At 36.6% G+C, this 24,869-nt stretch overlaps 2 protein-coding genes across 3 annotated transcripts in view; one reads left to right on the top strand and one right to left on the bottom strand.

The window, feature by feature from the left end:
* Positions 1 to 13,637, bottom strand: part of LOC139935693 (sorting nexin-25-like) — a 38,680-nt gene extending 25,043 nt beyond the window's left edge. Inside the window, exons 1-3 of one of the 2 annotated variants that reach the window (XM_071930226.1) lie at positions 13,502 to 13,637; positions 8,383 to 8,726; positions 6,636 to 6,711 (exon numbers count right to left, since the gene is read on the bottom strand). In XM_071930226.1, the coding sequence (XP_071786327.1) occupies positions 6,636 to 6,711; positions 8,383 to 8,619 (313 nt within the window). In that variant the 5' untranslated portion in view covers positions 8,620 to 8,726; positions 13,502 to 13,637. The remainder of the gene's footprint in view (positions 1 to 6,635; positions 6,712 to 8,382; positions 8,727 to 13,501) is intronic. The other variant, XM_071930225.1, reaches the window with a different exon arrangement.
* Positions 13,638 to 13,851: 214 nt separating this feature from the next.
* Positions 13,852 to 23,505, top strand: LOC139936567 (COMM domain-containing protein 5-like). Its single transcript, XM_071931407.1, has 7 exons — positions 13,852 to 14,045; positions 14,576 to 14,736; positions 15,078 to 15,106; positions 15,643 to 15,693; positions 16,756 to 16,851; positions 19,378 to 19,453; positions 22,573 to 23,505. The coding sequence occupies exons 1-7, from the start codon at positions 13,913 to 13,915 to the stop codon at positions 22,669 to 22,671; spliced, it is 645 nt and encodes a 214-aa protein (XP_071787508.1). The 5' UTR covers positions 13,852 to 13,912; the 3' UTR covers positions 22,672 to 23,505.
* Positions 23,506 to 24,869: the final 1,364 nt, after the last annotated feature.

The following is a 24,869-nucleotide window of genomic DNA, read 5'->3' as shown; positions in this document are numbered from 1 at the left end:
TGTTATTTTATGCATTTGTTGAGAGACACCAAGTGAGAAGACTAGTCTTTGACAATTACCAATAGTGTCCAATGCCTTTAATAATGATTGATTGAGAATTATGGAGCTGTAATCTCCATAAACTTTGCAACAAGTAGAAACAACACTGTATCTAATGATCTAAAGACAGCAAAAAAAGTAACTCAGCTGTTGTAAAAGCACCTATAGTTTTAAAATTGTTACTCGTATTCTAAAAATGAAAATACCAGGAGACGAACAATTTAATTACGGTGATTTTGACACCTTGTTTTTAACAATCAGTCGAGTATTGTTGTTGTGGTATGTGCTAACAGGTGAAAAGTGCCCATTTCCATTGTTGCAGTAATTCCTATTGACAAGAGCAGCTTTTCAAAATTCCCGATATTAGATTCACGCTGAATCAGAGGAGAGATCAATCATGTCCATCACAGTAATTAGATTTTCCGTCTCCTAGTATTTTAGTTTTTAGAATATGAGTAACAATTTTAAAATTATAGGTGCTTTTACAACAGCCATGTTACTTTTTTTGCTGTTTTTAGTACACACATTACAAGAATGTAGTACCAGTAACCACAGCGGAAACTGACTGGGTAAGTTTCAATTAATTTGGGGTTAAAAGATTGACTAGAGCGGAATTTGATCCAGCACTCTAGAAGTTACATAAAACTTAAAACAAAACTCTTTTAAATGGCAGTAAAAAAAAATACAGTGTCAAGTTATAATCCTTATTACAAATTATCAGGGCTCAAATAATGAAGTATAGGGCCTATCCAAAGACAGGATTTTAATCCAGATCAAAAGAAGTTTCACGAGCAGTAAGAAAAAATCTGTCTATCTTTGTCTTCTCTTCTTGTCTTATGTGTAAGTGTTCTCCGATACTCATCAGAATTGACAAATATATTCAGACTAATAGACAACAAGTAATTTTTCACAAAGATTGTTCACAATGAGGCACTGTAGCCTGGTATTATTCATTCAAAAAACACAAGACCACCTGACTTATGCAATTATGAGTTTACTTCTCCAGTGTCATTACCTTTCTTTTTGACCATAGCTGATTTACCAGTCTAATTTTGGACCAATTTATTTGTTGAACAAATGAAATATAATGAAAACATACGTTATAAGGCGGTGTCACAGGATTTTCAACTTACACAAAACAAGGGAAGAATTTGATGCAAAGGCTTGCTGCTATTTATACATAATTATAACATTCTTCCCTTGTGACTTGAACACAAAAAAAGGAAATATTATTTGGCACAATGAAGGTTTCCTAGAAACTCAAGATGGTCACCAGAGTTTTCCATACAAACAAAAATGATGCATGACTTCAATGACTCAGCCCTCTTTGGAATTTCTCGAAAGTCCTTCAAGACTAAAAGGGGAATTTCTAATCATAAATGATGAAATGTCAACTTATTTACAAAGGGTGTAACCGTGTGAGTTCCATGGTACTTTCTTGGCAGTCAAGAAAATGCTTCTAGGAATTTGTTTGTGGCTTGAAGGAGAGGTGTATTTGGTTTGGGTTATTGTATGGTGAGGTACCATATCTGGGGTCGATTTCACATAGAGTTAGGACTAGTCCTAACTTAGGACTAGTCCTACGAGAATACGAGATATACAAATTGCATGAATAGTTCTAAGTTAGGACGAGTAACTAGTCCTAACTCGAGATAAGACTAGTCCTAACTCTTTATGAAATCCACCCCTGGTCACTCAAAGTCCCTCTGGGGAATAGACGTACACTAGATACAGATGTACCTCATTGCCAGTCAATATTTGTTTTATAAGACAGCTCGGTCTTAAATGTAAAATGAAAACAGAAATCTGGAAAAGAAAGGAAGTTTTGTAGTTGCTGTTCAAGGTTCAAGTAAAGAGAGGGCGCTGTAACCGGGTACTATTTTCACAGACTAGTGCCAACTTGGGTACTACTTCCTGCAAAACACATACACCCAATCACTAGACTATTAGTTCATCCCACATGACCGTGTTTCAGCCCACCAGAATAAAGAACAAGCAAGAGGTGTGTTATTACATTGTATATTTAGTTTGCAGTATCAGCCACCATGTGTATCTACTTGCTAGGTAGATTATATTCTTTTGAGAACTTGTTTGCTATTTTTACGGCTGAGTAGATTTTTCAGAAATCCGGGAGACTTCTCTAACTGCCTAAGAGTATTTTTTGGGAATTCAGGAAACTTCCCGAGTTCTTAAAAGAAATGTCAGTACTAAGAAGAACTAGCCTACTTATTAGCTAGTACCCTGGTCGGAAGGTAGGAAATCAGGCGAGACTTTCATGCCGAGACAATCAGACAAACAACTTTTGCTAAAGTGGGACAAGGGGACTGCTCTTTTTAAATTCACTGCAGAGGAGTGAGTTCTTAATTGGTCTCAATATTTTGACTGGATTGCTTCAATCATCAACAGAAAATAAAAATTTTTAGTCGTAAATACTAGAATGAAGATTCGTAAAAAAATAACAGCGCAGTACAAATTTTGAGATATGATCCCTTTCTTCATATATGCCCTATCAGATGTTAACAAGTTGTACAGTGCCATTTTCATTAAACGTAAGATTGTACAAATTGTGCCTACAGGAGTCCAGGCTCAGTGGCTCTTTGAAAACATGTAGAGTCACAGGTAACATGGATGTTTGCATTGAGAAAGGTTCTGTAACTTGAAAGTGACCCCAAAGGAGCAACAGACTCTCATTGTTGTTTTATACAATAGGAATTTTATCCTTGATGATGTCTATGTAAGAGATACAAGTCAGTTCAAGGTTACCAACCACTGAACTCAGGAGAGTTGAGTAGCCAAATGTCACATCTTCCATAATGTAAACTATAAGCCATAGATCTCTTGAATATAAGAAACCCTTCATGGAAGGACACTAGTCCACCGATCTGTTTTGTAACAGCTCAGCGATGTATACACAACCTTGGCAAACCCCTAAACTTATGAATAATGCATCAGTCTTGTTTGAGTAGTGGCTTTACGACAACATCTTTCCCTCACCCCCTGAAATTTGGATTTATGTGTGAACTTTCATAACAGAGATTATCTCTGATGCATCAGAAACTTTTTAGCCTTTATTACTTAAGATGTTTTTTCTCAGGTTGTTGACATCTTTCTGGTTAGTTTTTGACCTTACTCTATGGTTATGAAGTTTAACTATTTGGTTCATTTTCCAGTTGTTCTTGTTGGTATTGTTTTGCTTTTCTTGACTTTGCTTAATTTTAATATATTTCCTAAATTTTAAGCCTAAACAATTTTTTTAAAGTAGCTGTACATATCTGTTTATTCATTCAGATTTTTAGAATTTCATTTTTAATTGTTATTGTCTATATTCATTTTGAATGTTTCTTTGTTTTTGTCATTCTCGGAGACTAAATTGTTAGTGAAAGGGTTACCCTGATAAAGGATTTAGAAATATATAAAAAATTAAGTAAATAAATTTTAGAGATGATTGCATGTTTTTTCATTCCTCCAAGGGTTTCATAAAAGCAAAGGCGCCTCATTGACCTTTTGTTGAGCTCAAGAATTATTTTATTTGTAGAAGTAGTTTATCTTCCTTGTAATTAAGTAAACAGGGTTCTCCCGTTTTCTCCAGATAACTTTGATGTAAGATGTTTGTCATTGTTATTCAAAATTCACTAAAATAGAATTGATAATAATAAAATAATTTTTTGGCACAATCATTTTATCAGATCCGACAGAAGTCTCAAAGTGCTCAATATTTGTTTTTTTACAGCAGCTATGCAGAACTTCGTTTGAATTATGAGAACCATTTGTATAATAGTCATGATAGTAGCCTGGAAGTTTACTAAGCCACAATCTGCAGCCAACCAGGCAAAAAACACCAGGGCTAATCCCTTCATCTTGAAAGGGCAGGGTAGGGCCTATTGACCCATTTCACCTGACGTCATTATCAGAAAAATCTTGAATGCGCCATACTGGTGGGCAATTTCACTGTGCGTTTTCATATATAACTCTATGCATAGAGTATGCTGTGCATTATGCAGTGAAGTGCGCATTTTAGGCGACGCGACGTTAATACACGTAAACCTAACTGCCCACCAACATGGTGAGCGTGGCATCAGTCGCCACATGTGACGCGCCTACAAGGGGTCAATACATGTACTTTTGGGGCTGTCAAAGAGCAGTATCTTCACTTGGTGTGTGCCCCAACCATGGATAAAAAACTTACCTCTCTCCCTAAATCTACATTTCTACGAAGGGGGTCATTTCTAACAATGTTTTTTTATAATTGTTCAAATTTTTCCACCCCCTGCAGTTTTGCTCTTACATGTAGATAGAGTTACTTGCCTGTTTACAATGTCATTTCATTTGTGTCCCCTCATCGGAATTTTGTTGTATTGCTCTTAAACCATTTTGATGTATAGACTTGCTTTTTTTACGTACATCATTTTAGGTGTGTTTTTCTGTGTATGTCTTTGCTTGTTTGCCTTTTTAAATTGTTTAGTGATTTGTATTATCATCTGTGCTTTTTGATATGCCCCCTCTTGCCTTTATGTATTTTTAGGGTTTTAGGAGACATACGCCTTTTGGCGACAGTTATTTTTTTAACTTTTATGCTCTCCTGGGCACCCCACTGTTGTTTTACTTTGTTTTCTTAAATATTTTTAATGTATGTATATGTGCTTGTAAATGTGATTGCCCGAATAAATATTATTATTATTATTATTAATGTTTTAACATCAACAGCTTTCCAGTGCTCTTTGTATGGGCATTAATTTGTTGGAGTAGTTAGTGAAGGTGTACCCTCCCTTTCACAATAAATGTACTGGGTTCTGTTAAAGACACTGGACACTATTGGTAACTGTCAAAGACCAGTCTTCTAATTTGGTGTATCTCATTATATGCATAAAATAAAAAACCTGTGAAAATTTGGGCTTTATTGGTCGTCAAAGTTGCAAGATAATAATGAAAGAAAAAAAACCCTTGTCACACGAAGTTGTGTGCTTTCAGATGCTTGATTTCGAAATCTCAAAATCTAATTCTGAGGTCTCGAAATCAAGTTTGTGGAGAATTACTTCTTTCTCAAAAACAACGCAACTTCAGAGGGAGTCGTTTCTCACAATGTTTTATACTATACTATCAACAACTCCCCATTACTTGTTACCAACTTAAGGTTTTATGCTAATAATTATTTTGAGTAATTACCAATAGTGTCCACTGCCTTTAAAGGGTACTTTTTGTAGGACACAAAACACAATGTCCACAGATTTACATTAAACTCACACAGTTTGAAAATAATGATGGTAGAAAGCGTCCCTTAAAATATTACTTGCTGAGGTGCTGTAGTTTTTGAAAAATGACTAAAGACGAAAGTTATTTTAGCACGTAAAACGTATTTGTTGTTATTTGTTTTACTAATTTCTCAAAAACTACAGCACTTCAGCTAGTAATATTTTTAGGTAAGCTTTCTACTATCATTATCTTAAACCTTTCTAAGTTTAATGTCAATCTGTGGACATTGTGTAGTGTTAAAAAAAGTACCCAAATCCTTTAAGTGCGTAAACACCACATGGGACCTACTTCAACTGTACGTCCCTTCTGAGGGACAAAGCAATCATGGCAAATTTCCTTGGCCATGAAAGGACACAAGTGTCAATGACACTTGTCATGACCAGGAACAGTTATACCACACTCTCACAAAACCACAACTTGACTCGAGTGCACTTCTAAACCCCCCCCCCCTCGCCCTTGACATTGTACAATTATCTGACGCACAATCAATAGCAAACAAAACTTCTCAAGTATTCAGAACTTTTTTTTGAACTAAAGGCAAGTTATGATTCAAAAATTTTGGTTCTGCCAGATTACTCAAGAAAAAACAAAAATAAACACTAACAACATTTCGACGCATTTCGAGACATAAACAATATGGTGTCAAGACCGAGACCTCGATTGAGACCTCAAACACTGTTTTTGGTGCCTTTATTTTGTTAACTTTGTATAGTTTCCTGTAAGGGCTGTGGTTCCCCGTGTAAAGAGCGCTCTATAAATGTCCCTTTTTATCATTGATATTGAGTAGCAACAGTAAAGGAAATCCTTGAAACATTAGGAACAACAAGGAAGTACAAACCCAATAAAAAGACAAATTTGACATTACGGGCATTTAGGTTCAAATTTATTTGAGTGCCTGCGAAAACTCTGTCACTCAACAAGCAATTGTGATAAAACGAAACAAAAGACGTCAGCGTGGTAAAGTGATTAGACTGCAGGACTTGCAATCACAAGGTCATGGGTTCGAATCCCGGCTAGCTAACTGTTGATTTCACAATGACTAGGGCCTCGCAGCGGGGGGTTGTTCGTAAAACCTTGACTAATCTGCGCTAGTCCACCTTTTTTAAGGACTAGTGAAGCCAACTTATGGGGTCAAATTGACCCTCGTGGACTGGATGTTTGCAGTCCAACGGAGGGTTATTTTAGCACTTTTTGATTAAGGGTTAGTTTAACTCCTCAACTGGACGTACCCTAATAAAGGCGGATGGAGTGTTGGTGTCAAATAGAGTAGAAAGGGTCAAGCTAACCCTAGGGTAAACAACAATTGTTTATACTAATTGTTTACAAAACAAAATGTTGTTTCTTACCTTCTTTGATTGCCTTGTCCATATTCCTCGAGACAACTAAGCCTCTTGGTCGACGGTGCTTTCGAGATAAAACTTCCTGTTTAATTAAAATGCGGACACATTTGATTAGTTCTCCATGACAACAAGCCTGGAATTACATGTCTTGGCCTTGGTATACCTTCAAAAGTTTTCCATCGACATTGAGATCTTCTAATGGAAGTGTCCTTTGCAAAATGAAGTTGCCTCGCCCTCTCAAAAACGAAATTCCAGGCTTGGCGATCAAACTTCATAAGTACAGGGCCCAATTTCATAGAGCTGCTTAAGCAAAAAATTCTGCTTTTAAAGGAACACGTTGCCTTGGATCGGTCGAGTTGGTCTTTGAAAGGCGTTTGTAACCGTTTTTATGAAATGCATATGGATAGAAAGATGTTGTAAAAGTAGAATACAATGATCCACACAAACATGCCTTGAAATTGCACGGTTTTCCTTTTACCTCGTCGACTAACAAGGTCGGCCATTTATGGGAATCAAATTTTTGACTCCCATAAATGGCCGACCGTGTTAGTTCGCACAGTAAAATGAAAACCACGCAATCTCGAGGCAAACTTGTGTGGATCATTGTATTCTACTTTTAAAACATCCTTCCAACCATATGCATTTTATAAAAAACGGTTACAAACGCTTTTTATAGACCAACTCGTCCAAACCAAAGCAACGAATTCCTTTAAAAGCGTAATAATCCATGCTTAGTAAAATCAGAATACCGGCCAAGACTCCACTCAATTGTTATGCTAAGTAAACAATAGCTCAATACCAGTCACAAGCAATGTATATGGCATGACATTTTAGCCAGTAACATGTGTAAAATAAGCAAGCTATTTTCGTGCTTAAGCAACCAAATTTTTTGCTTAAAGGAACATGTTGCCTTGGATCGGACGAGTTGGTCTATGAAAAGCATTTGAAACCATTTGTTATGAAATGCATATGGTTGGAAAGATGTTATAAAAGTAGAATATAATGATCCACACAAGTATCACTCAAAACTGCACAGTTTTCATTTTACGTCGCGAACTAACACGGTCGGCCATTTATGGGAGTCAAATGGCCGACCGTGATAGTCGACGAGGTAAAACGAAAACCACACAACTTCAAGGAATATTGGTGCAGATTATTGTATTCTACTTTTACAAGATCATTCTAACCATATCGATTTTATAACAAATGGTTACAGAACGCTTTTCAAAGACCAACTCGACCCGGTCCAAGGCAACGTGATCCTTTAAGGAGCTCTATGAAATTGGCCCCTGCTGGCTACTGGTTACTAGCTATAAAAAAACACAGCTGAAATTATAACCAAAGGAAGTTCACATTGAGATTCATCTTCAATGGTTCAATAACAATGTTATTCAAACTTCATAAAGAGACTTAATTTCTAAAAAGAGCACAGTATAATTGTTCAAAAAACTTGAAGTTGTAAAATACAGGATTTCCACTTTGCAGTTAAAGCACAATTTTGGTTTTCACCGCAATGAACATTTGAAGTAAAAAATTTAAAGACTGAACATGTTGGGACTAACTGTTCACAAATTCCTCAATGAATTTAAAAAAGAAAAGTTTCCGTATCTTACAACACTTTTTCATTTGTATTTACCTAATAGTGACATAAATTATTCCCTTTTTGTAAAAATGAGTGAAAAATAGGATATGGAAAGTTTTCTGAATTAAATAACAGTTTTATTTCAATTTTATTAACAGAATCCAATCTCACCATGACTTTCATAACCAGCACATTAGCAGCGGGCGATGGATTCGCAATCATTGACTGCTTCCTCTTCTTACCGGAGAACATCACCATGACGAACCCCAGTATGAAGCCCACCATGGTGACCCCGAGGTACACCAGCACCGAGGTCATGTTGGTGAGATGAACCAATCCAAACTGGTAGGACACAGCCAGGATGGCTGCCAGTCCTGCTCCCATGCTGTACATGTTGATGTAACCCATAGTGAGGCTTGGAGGTATGGCTTCGCTTCAATCGGATGCCCAAAGTTGAAGCCCTCTTACTAAGCATCCATTGTGAAGTACTGGTTACTTGCTATACAAAAAAACAGCTGGAATTTAAAAACGAGGGAAGTTCACATAGAAATTCATACTCAGTGGTTCAATGACAACGTGTCCAGGAATCACTTCTCCACACAGTGCACACACCAGTAAATATCTGTGCCGAATCACTGACTTTGAATAAAGCTCGTCTGCTTGCTCAGATTTCTCTGTGTGTGTTTATGAAGTCTGTAATGTTATGGCTCACTACACACACTGCAATTCACACTGCATACTGTTGACATATGAGATTTCCTGCAGAGCAAAGTTTCAGGGAATCTTGTTTTAATATACACCAGCAAAATGACAAAGGAGGAAAGTTACTGATGATACAAATTCATTCCATGAAGGTTACGCAAAGAACCAAAAAGTAAAATATTCATGGGTCGTAGCAGTATCAGAAGGTCTGGGGTCAATGCAATGAAAACAATTAACCTTTCAGCCAGTAAGCTTGTCATTTCACTAGACTAGGTAGTCCGCCAGCTTTTTCACTAGTCCAGCTTTCTAACACTAAATTTGACTGGTCCTCAGGTGTTTTGAATAATTATTGAAAAAAACTGTCAAACTTTTTGTCAGTAATTGTTGCAGAGTAGACTATGAGCTTCAAAGAACTTTTCCTGAATGTTCTACTTTGAGGAGGAAATAATTAGGACAAAAAGAAATCCAGCTGGACTACTTTTAGTCAAGCAATGGAGGCTTCAGGTCATAATCTTCAAGGCAGCATAGTGAGATCATATAGATCTATGGTGAGATATTATAAGCTAATAATATCTCACTATTTTGCAGTGATGTTTTGAATGAACCTGCTCAGGCCATGGTAAGACATCTGCTCTAGCAATGCAAAGGTCATGGGTTCGAATATCACCCGAAAGATTTGCCTCACGGTGAATTTTTTTTCTCATAGAAATTGAGAAAGGGTGTAAAGGTAAAAACAAAATGAAATTCTTCATCCCGATGCAAAAACTAACAACCTGCTCTAGTCATCAGCAGTCTCCACAAATCTACTCTGTGGCAGTTAAAGGCACTGGACACTATTAATAATTGTCGAAGACCAGTATTCTCACTTGGTGTATCTCAACATATATGCACAAAATAACAAACCTGTGAAATTTGAACTCAATTGGTCATCGAAGTTGCGAGATAATGATGGAAGAAAAAACACCCTTGTCACACGAAGTTGTGTAATCAGATGCTTGATTACGGGACCTCAACATCTAATTCTGAAGTCTCGAAATCAAATTCGTTGAAAATTACTTCTTTCTCAAAAACCTTTCTCATTGTTTCTCACAATGTTTTATACTTTCAACCTCTCCACTTTACTTGTTACCACATCAGGTTTTATGCTAATTATTTTGAGTAATTACCAATAGTGTCCACTGCCAGTTAAGACAGTTCTTACAATAATAATCAAATAATAAAAAGCAGTTATATCCCGCCAAAATCTGCCTATAAACACGCTGTTTTTACAGCTTTAAAACAAGTTGAAAAAGCAGCCAATAAAAATCTACCAAACAACTATTAAGTGTAAGCACAGGAACAAACCAATTTGATACCTCACCATGCAATGCCTAAAATCACTTTTTATAATCAATATGAATCATTTGGTTAGATTTAACAGCAAGTTGCAAGCGACTTTTAAAGGCACACACAAAAAGAGTTTGCAATTTAAGTGAAACCACAAAGGCTCCACCACTTGGACAAATTTTTACAATTAAATCAACTTGTTGAAATCAATTTGCATGAAAAGGAAATTCAGTGATCCGCCCATTGGAAAGCACCATGAGCACCCATGCATACTGTTTTTGCACTTTTATTCAGTGGAGGTTTCAACACAAAATACTTCAAAAATAAAATGAACAGGGTTCTTTCATCTGTAAATGGGGAATGTGTCTCGATATAGAATCAGCGGCAGCCCAACCATCTGTGCCCTGTAAGTTGGTGCTCAACTACAGTTGGGCAACCTCAACTAAAAATGAAGCCGATTTTATAGTTGGGGCAGATTTTACAGTTTAACAGTGATGAAACATGTACCGGTCGTACAGAAGTTCAGAGTCTTAGAAAACCTCAGGCACTTTTGAATGTTCCTCATTAAAAATTTAAAAAAATTAAAAAAATTGTCAATAATTTGTACATGTTTAATGTTAAAAGTATAGATAAAAAGTGAGCCAATATAATTTCATACACGTGAAGGCCCTATACGCCTTTCTTAATATTTATGCATGAGGTACGTCACAATGCTAATCCAAAACGAGGCGATGGGCGCAGCCACTGCAAGTGATGGGGAGCGTGCGCCCATAGCCTCATTTTGGGTAAGAACTATGACGTCATGCATAAATATTAAGAGAGGCGTATGCTGTACTCTCTTGATGGTTCTTTTTTTTCTCTTTCTTTTTTTATAATAATAAAAACTAAAACTCAGCATGTTTTCAACCACTGCACATCTCGGCATCTAAATTTTAGATAAAATCATGGGGGTATTACACGTATGTGATTCCTCCTCTTGTGATTTAGTCTAGAGTGCCCTCCATGATCAAAGACACAGACACTATTGGTAATTTTCAAAGACCAGTCTTCTCACTTAGTGCATCTCAACATACGCACAAAATAACAAACTAGTTGCGAGATAATAAAGGAAGACAAAAACAGCCTTGTCACACGAAGTTGTGTAGGTACTTTCAGAAGCTTGATTTCGGTACCTCAAAATCTAATTCTGAAGTCTTAAACTCCAATTCAAATATTTTAGTGGAAAATAACTTCTTTCTCGAAAACTATGTTAAGTCAGAGGAAGCCGTTTCTCAAAATCTCCATTGCCTGTTACCAAGTAAGTATTTATGCTAACAATTATTTTGAGTAATTACCAATAGTGTCCAGTGCTTTAACAAAGCAATGAAACGTGAATTGACCGATCAGTAGGCTAACGTCTATTCTTTAAACTCTTTTGTAAACCTTTATAAAATGATCATAACTGGAGGGTCTTTGCAAAACAATAATTAAGCCCGGTTCATACTTCCTGCGAATGTGAATGCGAAGCGAATCTTGCAATCACAAATTCGCAACGAACAATTCACAGCAGTTCAACTTTGCTCAACTCACTACGAAAGGAGGGTGTGACGTCAAATTCACGTCAAATTCGCTTCGCAATCACATTTGCAGGAAGTATGAACCGGGCTTTACAGCGCCTACATACTTTTTTTTTTCTAAAAGGGGGAGGAGGATGCAATAATATTTACACTAGAGGGCGCTATTCTTCCAACCCTGGTTGCCAAGCTGTGTAACTTATACAAGTGTATTCTGGAGTTGTATTCTTGTGAAGTACATTGTAACTATCATTTCACAAGCTAAAAAATAAACGACCATGGGCATTCGCAAATCTTTGCATGCAATAACCAACTATCAAGGTAAAAATGTACAAAACTTCTCAAAATCACAAAGAACAACATTGTGCCTCAAAGAAAGTGCAAGAATCAAGCAACTGCTCACTTGCAGAAACAATCATTAGTCGTGTATTTGTTATTTTGACTATCTTACAAAAACGAAGCAATGACAACCAAACCCATCTTTTGCAATTTTCGACTTGTCTTAGTAAGTTTTATATAAAATAAAATAAAATACAAATCACCTGTGACTGTGTAACATTCAAGGTGCAATGGTACATGAAAACAATTAAATACAATGTCATTTCCTAAAACAAAAAGGTTTAATAAAATGGTTTATTCTTGAAACATTCAGGAAGAACTCATTCAAGGTTCACAGATTTACACAGGGCCAGGCATATACAGATTAAAAAACAACTGTGTACACTCTGACTGTATTCTAAATTTCTTTAAATAAAAATAAATAAAAACAGCTGATCAGCTAAAACAAATATCAGACAGAAAACTGACTGAGGCGCAGGCTAAGGGGGGGGGGGGATATCTGTGGGGAAAAAGGAGACGTCAAAAAAACGGTTTATTCATTGTTTACCCCTTGCTTTTTTCTGTATGCTTTCTAACCCCATTTAAGTATTTCCACTTTACTGCTTGTTTCACTTAGTTTCCCTGGAATAATGGTTTGGGTTTTTCCTTCCACATCTTAAACTGAAATGTCTTCATTGTCTTCTCACCTTGACCTTGTCCAGATGACCTTGTCTGAGGAGGGTTACGTTATCGCAACTAGTCCAGATGCTGAAAGGCTTTGACAAGTATTATCAAAGATCTGTAGATTATCATAGTTAGACCCTACTCCTAGAACTATTTCGGTTTCGTTCCGCTATCATCAGACTCCTAGGACTAGGTAGTTCGATTTTGTTCCACTATCGCCTCCCGTTACGGGAGACAATTGCGGAACGTAACTTTAATAGTTCTAGGTAGGAGTAGTTAGACCCCCCCCCCCCCAAATCCGCCAAGGTCTTGCCGTCTACTCTTCTTGACTAACCCTTCTCTCCTCCTGACCAGTCACGGCCGCAAGGGAGGAAGGGGGAGGGTTACGTTATCGCATCTACATCTTTACATGTCATGTGTAAGTCAAGAGTTACACTGTAAACTCTTGACTTGGTTCCCTAAGTATTTTAGGATAACTTTCTGATCCTGCCACCTACTTTTTCACTCATTTTTACAAAAAGAAAGGGATATCTCATCAAGGTAGTTTTCATATTGAATGAAAAAGTGGTGGCGTGATACAGAAACTTTTCCATTTCATTTAAAAGCAATTAAGAGCTCGGCAGACTGCTGTTCCGCAATTTTGAAGAAAACATTATTATTATTATTATTATAACAATAGTTGAGAACAAGAATAGGCCAGTCTGTACCTGAGACGAGAGTCATCTGATCCAGGATTGTGTGGAGTTGCTTTAGAATAGAACCTCTTTCTTGCAAAACGTTTAATTTTAAAACTGTCAGAATTCTAAAAAAGAGGACCTTCCTCCGCTCCGCCGTTCCCCTCAAAAGTCATGTGTGTGCGAAGCAAGTAAACATTATAAACTGGATTTAAACGAAATAAAACAGCCGTTATAAAGATCCTTCACTAACGAAATGTTGATCTAAACAAATTTGCCAACGGCTGTTTTATGATTAATTCAAAGTTGTGATTACCGCAGTCTGTCACCCTGACGTACACCCGTCAATAATTTAACGAAAAGGCGTAACAGACTAAATTTATTTTGTTGGGAAGTTCTATTTTTATTTTTTTGACGGGGGAGGGGACGGTTTCGGTGTTAGAAATGTCGGGTTCTCAGATCGTTGGAGCATCCGATCGGACCCCCTTCACGGGACCAAGGACCCCTCTGGAAGTAAAGTTGATGGCAAAAGGCCTCAAAAGTGTTGATAAAGACACGTTTAGGAAGCTTTTAAAAGGTAAGTTTTGTATTCTATTGTCCGGAAACTAGGCATACGGTACAGTTACCGCACAAATCAATCTATTAATCTAAAAACTCAACCAAATCCGTAATTCTCCATTATATCGAGAATTTATATTGTTTAAATGTTTCCTCAAAAAGTAAAGCATTTCATGGAATAATATTCTGTAAACCCTGTAAGTTATTTGTAAATCTGTGAACTTGAAAAAAAATTCTGTTCCGAAAGTGTCCGATCATATTTTATTTATTTATTTATTTTAATTTTTCGGACAAAAAAAGCAAAACAATAAAACAAGCACATTCCGTCCAGGGAAGGGCAAAAGTCCAAAAACTGTCATCAAAAAAGTTGTGCTCTCCCAGACCTAGCTCATAAAAATACACATATACTATACATTAAACATTCTAAAATTGCAGTAAAAGTTTAAACATTAATGACAATGGCTTTAAATTTAACAACTTTAAAAAAGAGATGAATAGATGAATGCAGCCTTTTATAAGTTTGACATCAATTTTCATTTTCCTCCCCAGCTGCAGTAGTATTGCTTGGTGGATCTGAAGTACCAGAAGATACCATCTCATCTCTTGCCACCGCTTCACTCACACAAGAATTCCTCAGCACAGTTTATGCAGGGATCTGTACTGTACTAAGATGTGCTTTACGTTTACCTTCATCCTCGTTAAAACCAGAGGTAAAAACTCTTCCAAGTTGTTGAATGGTTTGTTGTTTTGGGTTTGGGGTTGTTGTTTTCTTAGCACAGCTTTATACAAATCAGAATTGTTTAAGGAAGGAGACTAAAAACAGTTTTGTATTTGAGACATAAAAATCATTACAAAAAAATAGTTAATGGTCTGACGTTGCGACCGTAGCAAAAATTAAATGACCTGAAAGAGTCATTTTAAAACCTCGGTCCAAGTTGGTTTGTAAGTTGTTTGCAACAGCTAATTTTATTTTCTCATAAAAATAATTATGTGTATAGACAGAAAGATTTTTAATGATTTATTCATGAACTTATTTTCTTTTGTGTTTCAGATATTTAAAGAAGACCTGAAAGAATTAAAGTAAGTGATGTTAGAATGTCAACTTAAATTCATATTTGTTTTTATTTACTCCTTTTAAGTTTTATTTAATTTCTTAGTTGACTTTTGTGATCTTACTCAAACTGACCAAAGAAGTGCAGTTAAGTTTAACCCGGACATTGATATTTTTTTTTAGTTACTCAGGAAATTGTCCTTTTTTTGGACACCATGCCAAAATAACCAGTGCTTTCATCTTTGGAATAGGGGTACTAATCTTGTCCAAGTCCAAACATTCTGGTGATTGGTCACAATACACTGACAAGTTCACTGGCAAAATACACTTGGGGTTAATGTTGTTGAAGTGTCAGGATTATTTAAGTGAAAAAGGTGCGCTTTAAACTCAAGCTCATGTCACTAAAAAGCAATTATTTATTCATTTAGAATAGAAGAAAAAAGTTGTCTCTTTTGCCTTTAGCTTTTCCTAATGTTATCTTACAAAAAAAATGCAGAAATTATGGGGGAAAATCACAAAGTCCTCAAAATGCAAAAAGTAAATGTGTTATTTAACTTTTTTTCAGAGTTCCAAAGGAGTTCATAGCAGATTTTAGCAGTGCAGCCTTCGGCTCCAAGTAAGTGCATCTCAATTAAGTCCAAGATTTTGTCATTAAATTTGTTTAACTTATAGAGTCATCTAACCTACTTGTGACCATTTTAATGCCATCCACTGTGGGTTTAGGTTAACAGTACACAGTCAACCCTCTTACTTTTTGACCACTCAATATCATCCACTGTGGTAATGAATAAGGGAATCAATGTGTGGTGAAGAAGTTTTCAACTAGTGGTTTAAACCCAACGAGGCCAGGTTCTTGATAATTTTACCGAGAGGACACCCCTCCAGCTATGAAATGGTAAGGCCCTCGGGTAAACAACTCATTATAAGAGATTGCTGTGCGCGTTGCGTGGCACAACTGTCCTGGCCCTTGCTCTCGACCAATAGGAATGAAGAAACTGTCTTATAAGCACAGGTGCAAGCTCGCGTGTCACGCCCATGTTTCAACACTTTTTACTGGTCATAAACAAAGGTTTATACACACCCACGTGACGCGCTCTCCACCAATAGGAATAGGGAAACTGTCTGAGGTATTTATGAATAATAGATAAACTACAATGATATCATACACAGTACACAGTCAACCCTCCTACTTTTTGACCATTCAATATCATCCACTGTGGTTATGAACAACAGATACACAGTACACAGTCAACCCTCTTAATGTCCAACCATTCAATGTCATTCAATGTGGAATGATGGATGCACTAGCCAACCTACGACATCATGTGGTAAACGCAACTTCACAGTACCAAGTCATCTGTACATTATTATTGGTCACTGTCATTTCATTCCATGAACCTCCTCATCTAAAGAAAATACAGCCTGTGCTGCCAAGTATGTAGCACACCAAGCTAAATCAATTACAGGAACCATCTCTGCCCTCACAGGTACCCATTTACTCCAGGGTGAAGAGAAGCAATTATGGTCTCGCTTGAGTGACAAATAGTAACTTTGAACCACAACCTGATGCCTCATCCACCCACAAGAACTATAGATTTATCTTCTGAAGAAATTAAGATGCCTTTGTTCAAAACTTATTAATTGATTTGAGTAATTTGTTTAATATTATGTTTTCCAGGCGCCAGACATTAGAAGCAGCACTAGTGAGAAATCGTAGCCGATTACCGACCCTAGATCGATTCAGATGGCGGCTAGATGTTGCCATCTCCACAAGGTAAACTATAGTATGCAAATTAATATAGCAAAACAAAAATTGCAAAAATTTAAAATGTTTTTCAAGGTACATGTACATACATGTACATACATGTACATGTACATATTGCCCAGAATACATATCGTTGAAGACTACGAGTCAACCTTTTGTTTCTTGTCACATACACTCTAGCGAGCATCCTTGTTTACAGGTTTCATCAGGCTTGCCAGCTAGTGATTAAGTTCACTTCTGAGGCATCCCCGCTTGCACTACCAGATATAAATATAATGTCCCAGACAAACCACCAACCACAGAACAACAAGGAATGGTTTCTCATCCAATTCTAAACAACAGTTTGGACGCTATCTCAATACCTCTTCCATTTGAAGAGGTTCTGCCTCAGGCCCATGAGATGCATATAGAATAAATTTCACTTTCTAAGTGTTTCCCTTGGCTCAAAATATCTCTTGACTACTCTTGACCAAAATTTTATAAATTACTAAGCCAGCGGATAAGGAAAGGGCATTTGTAGCTTAATATAGATAACACCTCGGAGACTTTAAAGCCATCTGATTGGTCATTATAACGTGTGATATAAAGACCCCCACTGTAAATTTAAAAAAAATAGCCCCTGAACGAGCACATTGTTGCGTAAAAGTTCTGTATGCACTGTGGTTTTTTTTTCGTGCACAGGTATGAACTGAACTGTTTCTTTGTGCGTATTGATTTTGAGGGTTTTTTTTGCAAGGAGAGATTGTGTTATGTGCACATGCCTGCCACGTGCTTGCATAAACATGGAGACAATGCATCAATTTAAGGTAGCTGATACGCTTATGAAAGCCCAACCAAAAGATTTCTTTTTAAAGGCATTATACACTTTCGGTAAACAGTATTGTCCAAGTCCCACACTTCGTGTATCACAATTTAAATATAAAACAACAAACCTGTAAAAATTTAGGCTCAATCCGTCATCGGAGTCGGGAGAAAAGTTTTTTCAGCGCCTTTCGCCGTGTCATGACATGTTTTTAAAATAAATCCGTAATTCTCGCTATTGTTTTACTGTTTTCTCAAAAAGTAAAGCATTTCATGGACTAATATTTCAAGAAAAGTCTTTCACCATTACCTTCTGTAAACCCTGTAAATTATTTGTAAATCTGTGAACTTTTATTTTTGTTTCTGTACCGAAAGGGTCCGATGGCTTTAAGGTGCTGTCAGTTTTTCCAAAGCTCATAGTCTGGTTCTTGAAAATCTGAGTAAATCGTATGTGTAAGAGATTAGGTCCCTTGCATAAAAATTGCACAGCTTAATGAATGGTTCTTGAACAGAATGAAACAAAATATAATAAAAAGAAAGTTACAAATTATGATGACTTTTAGCACATTTTTTTCTTTGTTAAAATGCTATTTATTAATGGCAATAACAGTGAGGAGCTGGTCTTTGCAGCGTGCTAATGACCTTGGTTGTTGGCTGCGCAGTTAACTGACTGACAACTCCATTAACACCAGTCGGCCACTCACCAGGGCTGACCAATTTCATAAATCTTTTAGCTAAAAACAAAAAGGCTAAGCACAGAAAAATCTTGCTTAGCAAAAACAGGTTACCAGCCAACATTCATGAAGTTAACTCAGTTGCGACTAGTGCCCCACTCATTTTGTGCTTAGCAGAGAAATTGAGTTATGAAATTTTGCCCTGGTCATTACCAAACACTGTTACTTGCTAAACAGCTTTGGTGAAGGGCTTCATTCCTGAGTATCTCAGTGTGCGTTTTTTTTTTTTACAAAATGTGCACAGAGCTATTTTAAATTAATTGGTTTATTAATATAACACCTTGTAAGGGTTCACCAGGTGATTTTGTGTGATCTGTAGCCAACCACTTCAGAAACCATGGAGGAAGAAACTACTAGGTGTTAACGATACTTCTAATGAGTTCTTGAACGTGATGTAAACAAAAAATGGCAAGTTCGATCAGCGACCATTTGTCAACCACGTGTCAATGTTCCATGCCAACCCAGGCCTGCCTGCTTCAGATTTGAAAGGGCAAGGGCACAACGTGAGGCATTTTCTATAAGTAACCTTATTCTGTAAAGCACATTTTTTTGTGCTTACATGCTAGTTTTTGGTTAAGCACCTTTTTTTATCGGACCTAGAGCTTGATTCACTAGACATTTTTGTTATGATGCTCGATAGCTGTAATAGCCCTGTATAGTTTTTACTGCAAATGTTGTATCAAATATGTCAATATTTCCCAATTAATTAAAGAGTATTAATTTTAGTGGGGATCATGCTGGCTCATTGGTTTCTTTTCCTATCCTTTTTATCTCTGTGGACCCCTGTTTCGAATCCCACCTCAGACCGGAGCCTTGCATTTGGACTGGGTTTTCAGTCGCTACCTGATTGTGTGGGGTTTCCCTCCCACATCTAAAACTGAACTCTTATTCTCAGTTCCTATTCACCATCCTGGTACTGGATTTTAAAAACAAATTTATGAGTGGGTTTTTTTTGGCTTGTTTTTGACGTAAATGTTTGTTTTTTGTGGGTTTTTTGCAGTTCGTTAAACAGAGTGCTGGAGCCCACTATATCAATGCAGATGACTTTAAGTAATGGTCGCATTCACAATTTTGAGGTTTGTATTTAATTTCTTTATAATATCTCCTTGTTTTTTTACTCCTTTTGGTCTCCCATCAAAAGATAACAACTAAATAAAGGCGTACATGAAAATTCCCCCACTTAAATCTGCTTTCCAATTGTAAGGCCCCCCGGAAAATATCAGAAACATTGTGATTAAATTGCCTGAAAAGTAGATCACATGTACAGGCAGGTAAGCCCATTTTTTCCCAAAAATGTTTCCTACTTTCTCCCAAGGACTAAATAATCATGCCTAACTTGATTTGATTTGGTTTGATTTAATTTTAGAAGGCTCATTAACATTTGACCATCTTAGCCAACAAAATTGAATTGCTGCCAGAATACTCATAATGTTACATTAAAAAGTTGCACATAACAAACCCTTAGGTATAAAGAGGGAGAAATAAACTCTCCACATTGCGTCCAAACCTGTATTTGTGCAATACTGGTGTTACAAAAAGTCAATGAACCTCATGAAGTTTAATATTATGGGATGTTTCAGGTCTATAATAGGGGAAGTAGGGGGTGTGGGAGACCAGGCAACTTTTCAAGAATAAACTCTTTCATCCAATCTCAAATTCCTGTGGTTAGATAAGAATTGTCGGCAAGTTTTCAGCTGTTTGTTTTGTAAGACTCTAAAGTGAATGTTATTAATGCTGGCGCCTATCGTCACTTGCATAAAAAAACAAATGTTTATAAAACAGTTTTTGTTTGATAACATCATTTTTGTCTGCAAGTCATAACAGTAGGTTGAATGGTTGTTTGTTTAATTGTTTGTATTTATTTTATTTTTTTTTGGGGGGGGTCATATATCTGAGTTGATGTGGCTGGCTCTTGAAGACACCCATACGGGTGCTGGACACCTTTGGTAACAGACCAATCCATTAAGCTCCCCCCATTGCCTAGTGAACAATCACAACACAACGAAGGTCCGACAAATAAGGTCAGACATGCGTGCGCGTATCTTGGCGTGCGCGGCAGAATTGTGCAGAAAGGCATTGGAGAGCCTCACATGTTTTTGCTCACACGTGCGTTGTTGGCAGAGCCTACTGGATCTGTCTTTTGTCAAAGACCAGTATTCTCACTTGGTGTGGCCCAAGTCTGTGAAAACTTAAACTCAATTGGTCATCAAAGTTGCAAGAGAATAACTAAAGGAAAAAACACCCTTGTTGTACAAATTTGTGTGCTTTCACTGAAGTTTCCAATGCCTTATAAAATGTTTCAACCTGGAGACAGGTATGTTGTTATTTGAGTGCGAATTTACCTCATTGTCGAAAGCTACGTTAATTCTGAGGGAGCCGGTTTTTTTTACAGTGTTTATCAACAGCTCTCCATTGCTTGTTACCAAGTATGTTTGAATGCTAATAATTATTTTGAGTAATAACCAATAGTGTCCACTGCCTTTAACTCTGTAGTTACACATACTTGGCGATACATGGAAATGCATATGTATCTGAATTGAATTAAATAAAGAAAATAATGAGGCAGCCACTTTTCTAGGAATGTACACAATGTCATTTTTTTTTTTTTGGTTAGATAAGAAATCTCAGCAAGTATTTAGCTGTTGGTTTTGTAAGACTCCAAGGTGAATGTTGTTAATGCTGGCGTCTGTTATAACTTGCATAAAAATAAAAGTAAATGTTTATAAAACAATTTCCGTTTTAACATTATAACATCATTATTGTCTGCATAACAACAGTGTAGGTTATATTGCTGATGTGTTTCTTCACTTGCATAGAGAGAATTTTTTTATATAAAACAATGTTTGTTTTATATAAGGCAGTGGACACTATTGGTAATTACTCAAAATATATATCAGCATAAAACCTCACTTGGTAACGAGTAATGGGGAAAGGTTGATAGTAGAACACATTGTGAGAAATGGCTCCCTCTGAAGTAACATTGTTTTTGAGTAAGAAGTAATTTTAATTGAATTCGAGACCTCAGCTGAGGTCTTGAATTCATGCATCTGAAAGCACACAACTTGTGCGACAAGGGTATTTTTTTCTACCATTATCTCGCAAGTTCGACAACCAATTGAGTTCAAATTTTGACAGGTTTGTTATTTTATGCATATGTTGAGATACACCAAGTGAGAAGACTGGTCTTTGACAATTACCAAAATGTCCAGATGCATTAAAAGGAACAGTAGATTAGTACATGTATTGTAGTCTTGTTTTTATAACATCATTTTCAGCTGCATTATAGAAGTAGTATTGTTTTTGTTGTTTAGGGGGTGGGGGTCATGTGGGTGGCCCTTGAATCTGCTTCATGAAGACTTAGTAGGCAGTCCTTTGCAATTGTACTTCTCAGTAATGATGATAAGCATCCAAAATTCATCTTAATTTTATTATTTTTCAGAATGACCGGCCCTCAACTGTTTGTTTTGTAACATTACAAGGTGAACTTTATGGGGTCTATGTAATTATCACATGTATTGGGAAAAGGGATTTACATCACACTGTGTGGTGAAATATGATTGTCTGGCAAAGCCTGGGGGGAATTATATCACAAGGTCTTGAGAAAACAGAATATATCACAGATTGCGGAGAAAAAGGAATTATGTCACAAAAGCCCCTTTCCATGCACGACAAGAGCAATTTAGCAAGGGTCCCTTTGTAAAATTGTAGCATGGTTGTAAAAATTTACAAAGTGTACCTTGCATGTGAAATGAAAACAATTGCTACATTTGACAACCATGCTAAAATTAACCAAGGGACCCTAGTTAAATTGCTGCCGTGTGAATAGCACTAAAGTGTATGAGAAAAATGAATTATGTCACAGTCTGGAGAAAGGGGAATTGTGCCACAAAGTCTGGGGGAAAAGAATATAAACAGATTATATCACAAAGTGTGGAGAAAAGGAATTATATCACAGAGTTTGTTTTATAATATTTGTATAAATTGTTTGAGGCGTGTCTTGCCTATTGATATATTATACATGATAGTGCAGTTTTCTTATTTGGACTTATTCTGCTTTTTGTTTTTGTTTGTGCATGGTTCATGTAATACAGGTATTTGATACAGGCCACACTGCAAGCATTAGTTGTCATGGATACCTGGCGTTCTTAAGATTAATATAACTTTTGTTTTCCCTTTTTTCTGCCTCTTCTTACAGGTTCCAGTTTCCAAGTTTCATGAGATGCGGTACAACGTGGCGTATGTTCTTAAAGAAATGGAAGATCTAGAGAAGCGGAGCATCTTAAAAATTGAGTAAATTGTAAAAAAAAAAAGAGAGGGTTAGAAATATAACCATTTTTTATTAATTTTATTTTGACCTTGGAAATTACTTTACTTTCAGAGAAAGAACGCTAATCCCGGAGAGTTGTAAAATCAAAAGACATTATTATATTCATCAGATTTTATATTCATCCTACTTTAGTCTGATCTGTGATTTTTGTTTGCCCTTGGAGAGACTTTAAAAACTTTTATTAAATAACCTGAAAAGGGAAGGTACACGTTTGGTAATTACTCAAAACAAATATTCACTTAAAAACTGACTTGGTAATGAGGCATTTGAGAGCTGTTGATTGTATAAAACATTATGAGAAACGGCTCCCTCTGATGTAGCATAGACTTTGAGAAAGAAGTAATTTCTTACTAAAATAATAAAAGACTTCTAGCCAGAAGTCTTTTATTCCTATCTGAAAGCACACAAATTCGTCCAACAAGGGTGTTTTTTCTCTCATCATTTTCTCCAACTTCGATGACCAATTTAGCTCAAATTTTCACAGGCTTGTTGTTTTATGCTTATGTTGGGACACACCAAGTGAGAAGACTGGTCTTTGACAATTACCAAACGTGTACATTCCCTTTAACATGTTTAAAGCCTATACAATTTGAAAAAGTACATATAGCTCAATGTTATTTTCTTTATTTTTTTTCCAAGGAAGGACCAAGTATCATGTCTGACTCAAAGAGTCCGTGTATGTTTGTTAGGGGAAGCAGAGAGGAGGTTTTAAAGACACTGGACACTTTTGGTAATTGTCAAAGACCAGAATTCTCACTTGGTGTATCCCAACAAATGAATAAAATAAAAGCTTGTATCTGACATTTGACCTCAGATGTTCAGGCATAGCCAAAACATTCTCATAAAGACAGTGTGGATACTATTGGTAATTGTCAAAGACCAGTCTTCTCACTTGGTGTATCTCAACATATGCATAAAATAGCCAACCTGTGAATGTTTGGACTCAATTGGTCGTCGAACTTGTGAGAGAATAATGGAAGGAAAAAAAACCTGTTGCACAAGTTGTGTGGTTTCAGATGCCTTGAGTTTGAGACCTCTGTGAGGTCTCTTATTCAATTCAAATATTTTATTGAGAAATTACTTCTTTCTTAAAAACTGAGTATCTTCTGAGAGAGCTGTTTCTAATAATGTTTAATATACTATCAACAGCTCTCCATTTGCTAACAAATATTTTGAGTAAATGTCCAGTGCCTTTAATCTAAATTAACGTTTATTAAATAGACCCCCTTGCATATGATGTCACAAGATCAAACAGTGCCCTCATTGAAATAAAAAGAAGATTCCTCATTCGCTAATAGCTTTGCATTGCACGTACACATGGGGGCGATTCTATTGTTTGACCTCGATGACGGCGTCATATGCAAGAGGTCTGTTTGTGTCCAAGTTAATGACCTGGCAATGGATTATTCTCCAATGTTGTCAAAGCCACATAACTGTAGCTGAAGTCGCTTAAGTTGGGCGCGGCTTTAGATACTTTTTAGTCACAAAAACACATATTACGATAAAGGCTGGTTTATAGTTGGTCATGCGATGGTCGTGCGATGGAAATCTTGACGCGCGATCATAAAAAAACAAAGTTTATAGGCCTCAGCAATGACTATAAACTGTGGTGTTTAGGATCGCACGTCAAGATTATCATCGCACAACCATCGCACGTGCGCGACCCACTATGAACCAGCCTTTTTGCCTACAAGGTTACTGCCAGATGATGAAGGCTGTTTAGTTGTCCTGTAAATTAATTTGTTACCATTAACATCTTTGTATATAATAAAACATCGATTGATAATAAATTCAATCTATACAAAAAGGCAACGCAATTGTACACTTCACTATTTGTGTTCAAGGCCAGTCCCACCCCCCCCCCAAAAAAAAAAAATAACATTAGATGTTAATGCCCAACTTTGTGTTGCTATTTTCCAAACTATTTTTCCATCATCAACAAATGTTGAGGGGAAAAGTTCATCTGAAATGAGGATGCAAAATGTAAGTTTTACCTAACTCTAAATTATTGTTTTATAACCCTCACACTGATGTGTGATAAGCATTGGTTACTCAATGCTGTAAGAAGCCTGCAGAACATTATAATCAACTAGCTGATCAATCAGAAGTGTATTCCCCCCCCACCCCCCAAGTGGGGGCCACGTGACAAGAAGCCAACTTTAATC

Source organism: Asterias amurensis, chromosome 4, assembly GCF_032118995.1.
Source record: "Asterias amurensis chromosome 4, ASM3211899v1".
NCBI lineage: Eukaryota > Metazoa > Echinodermata > Asteroidea > Forcipulatida > Asteriidae > Asterias > Asterias amurensis.
The sequence above is the reverse complement of the archived record's forward strand: the minus strand, read 5'-3'. Positions and strand labels throughout refer to the sequence as shown.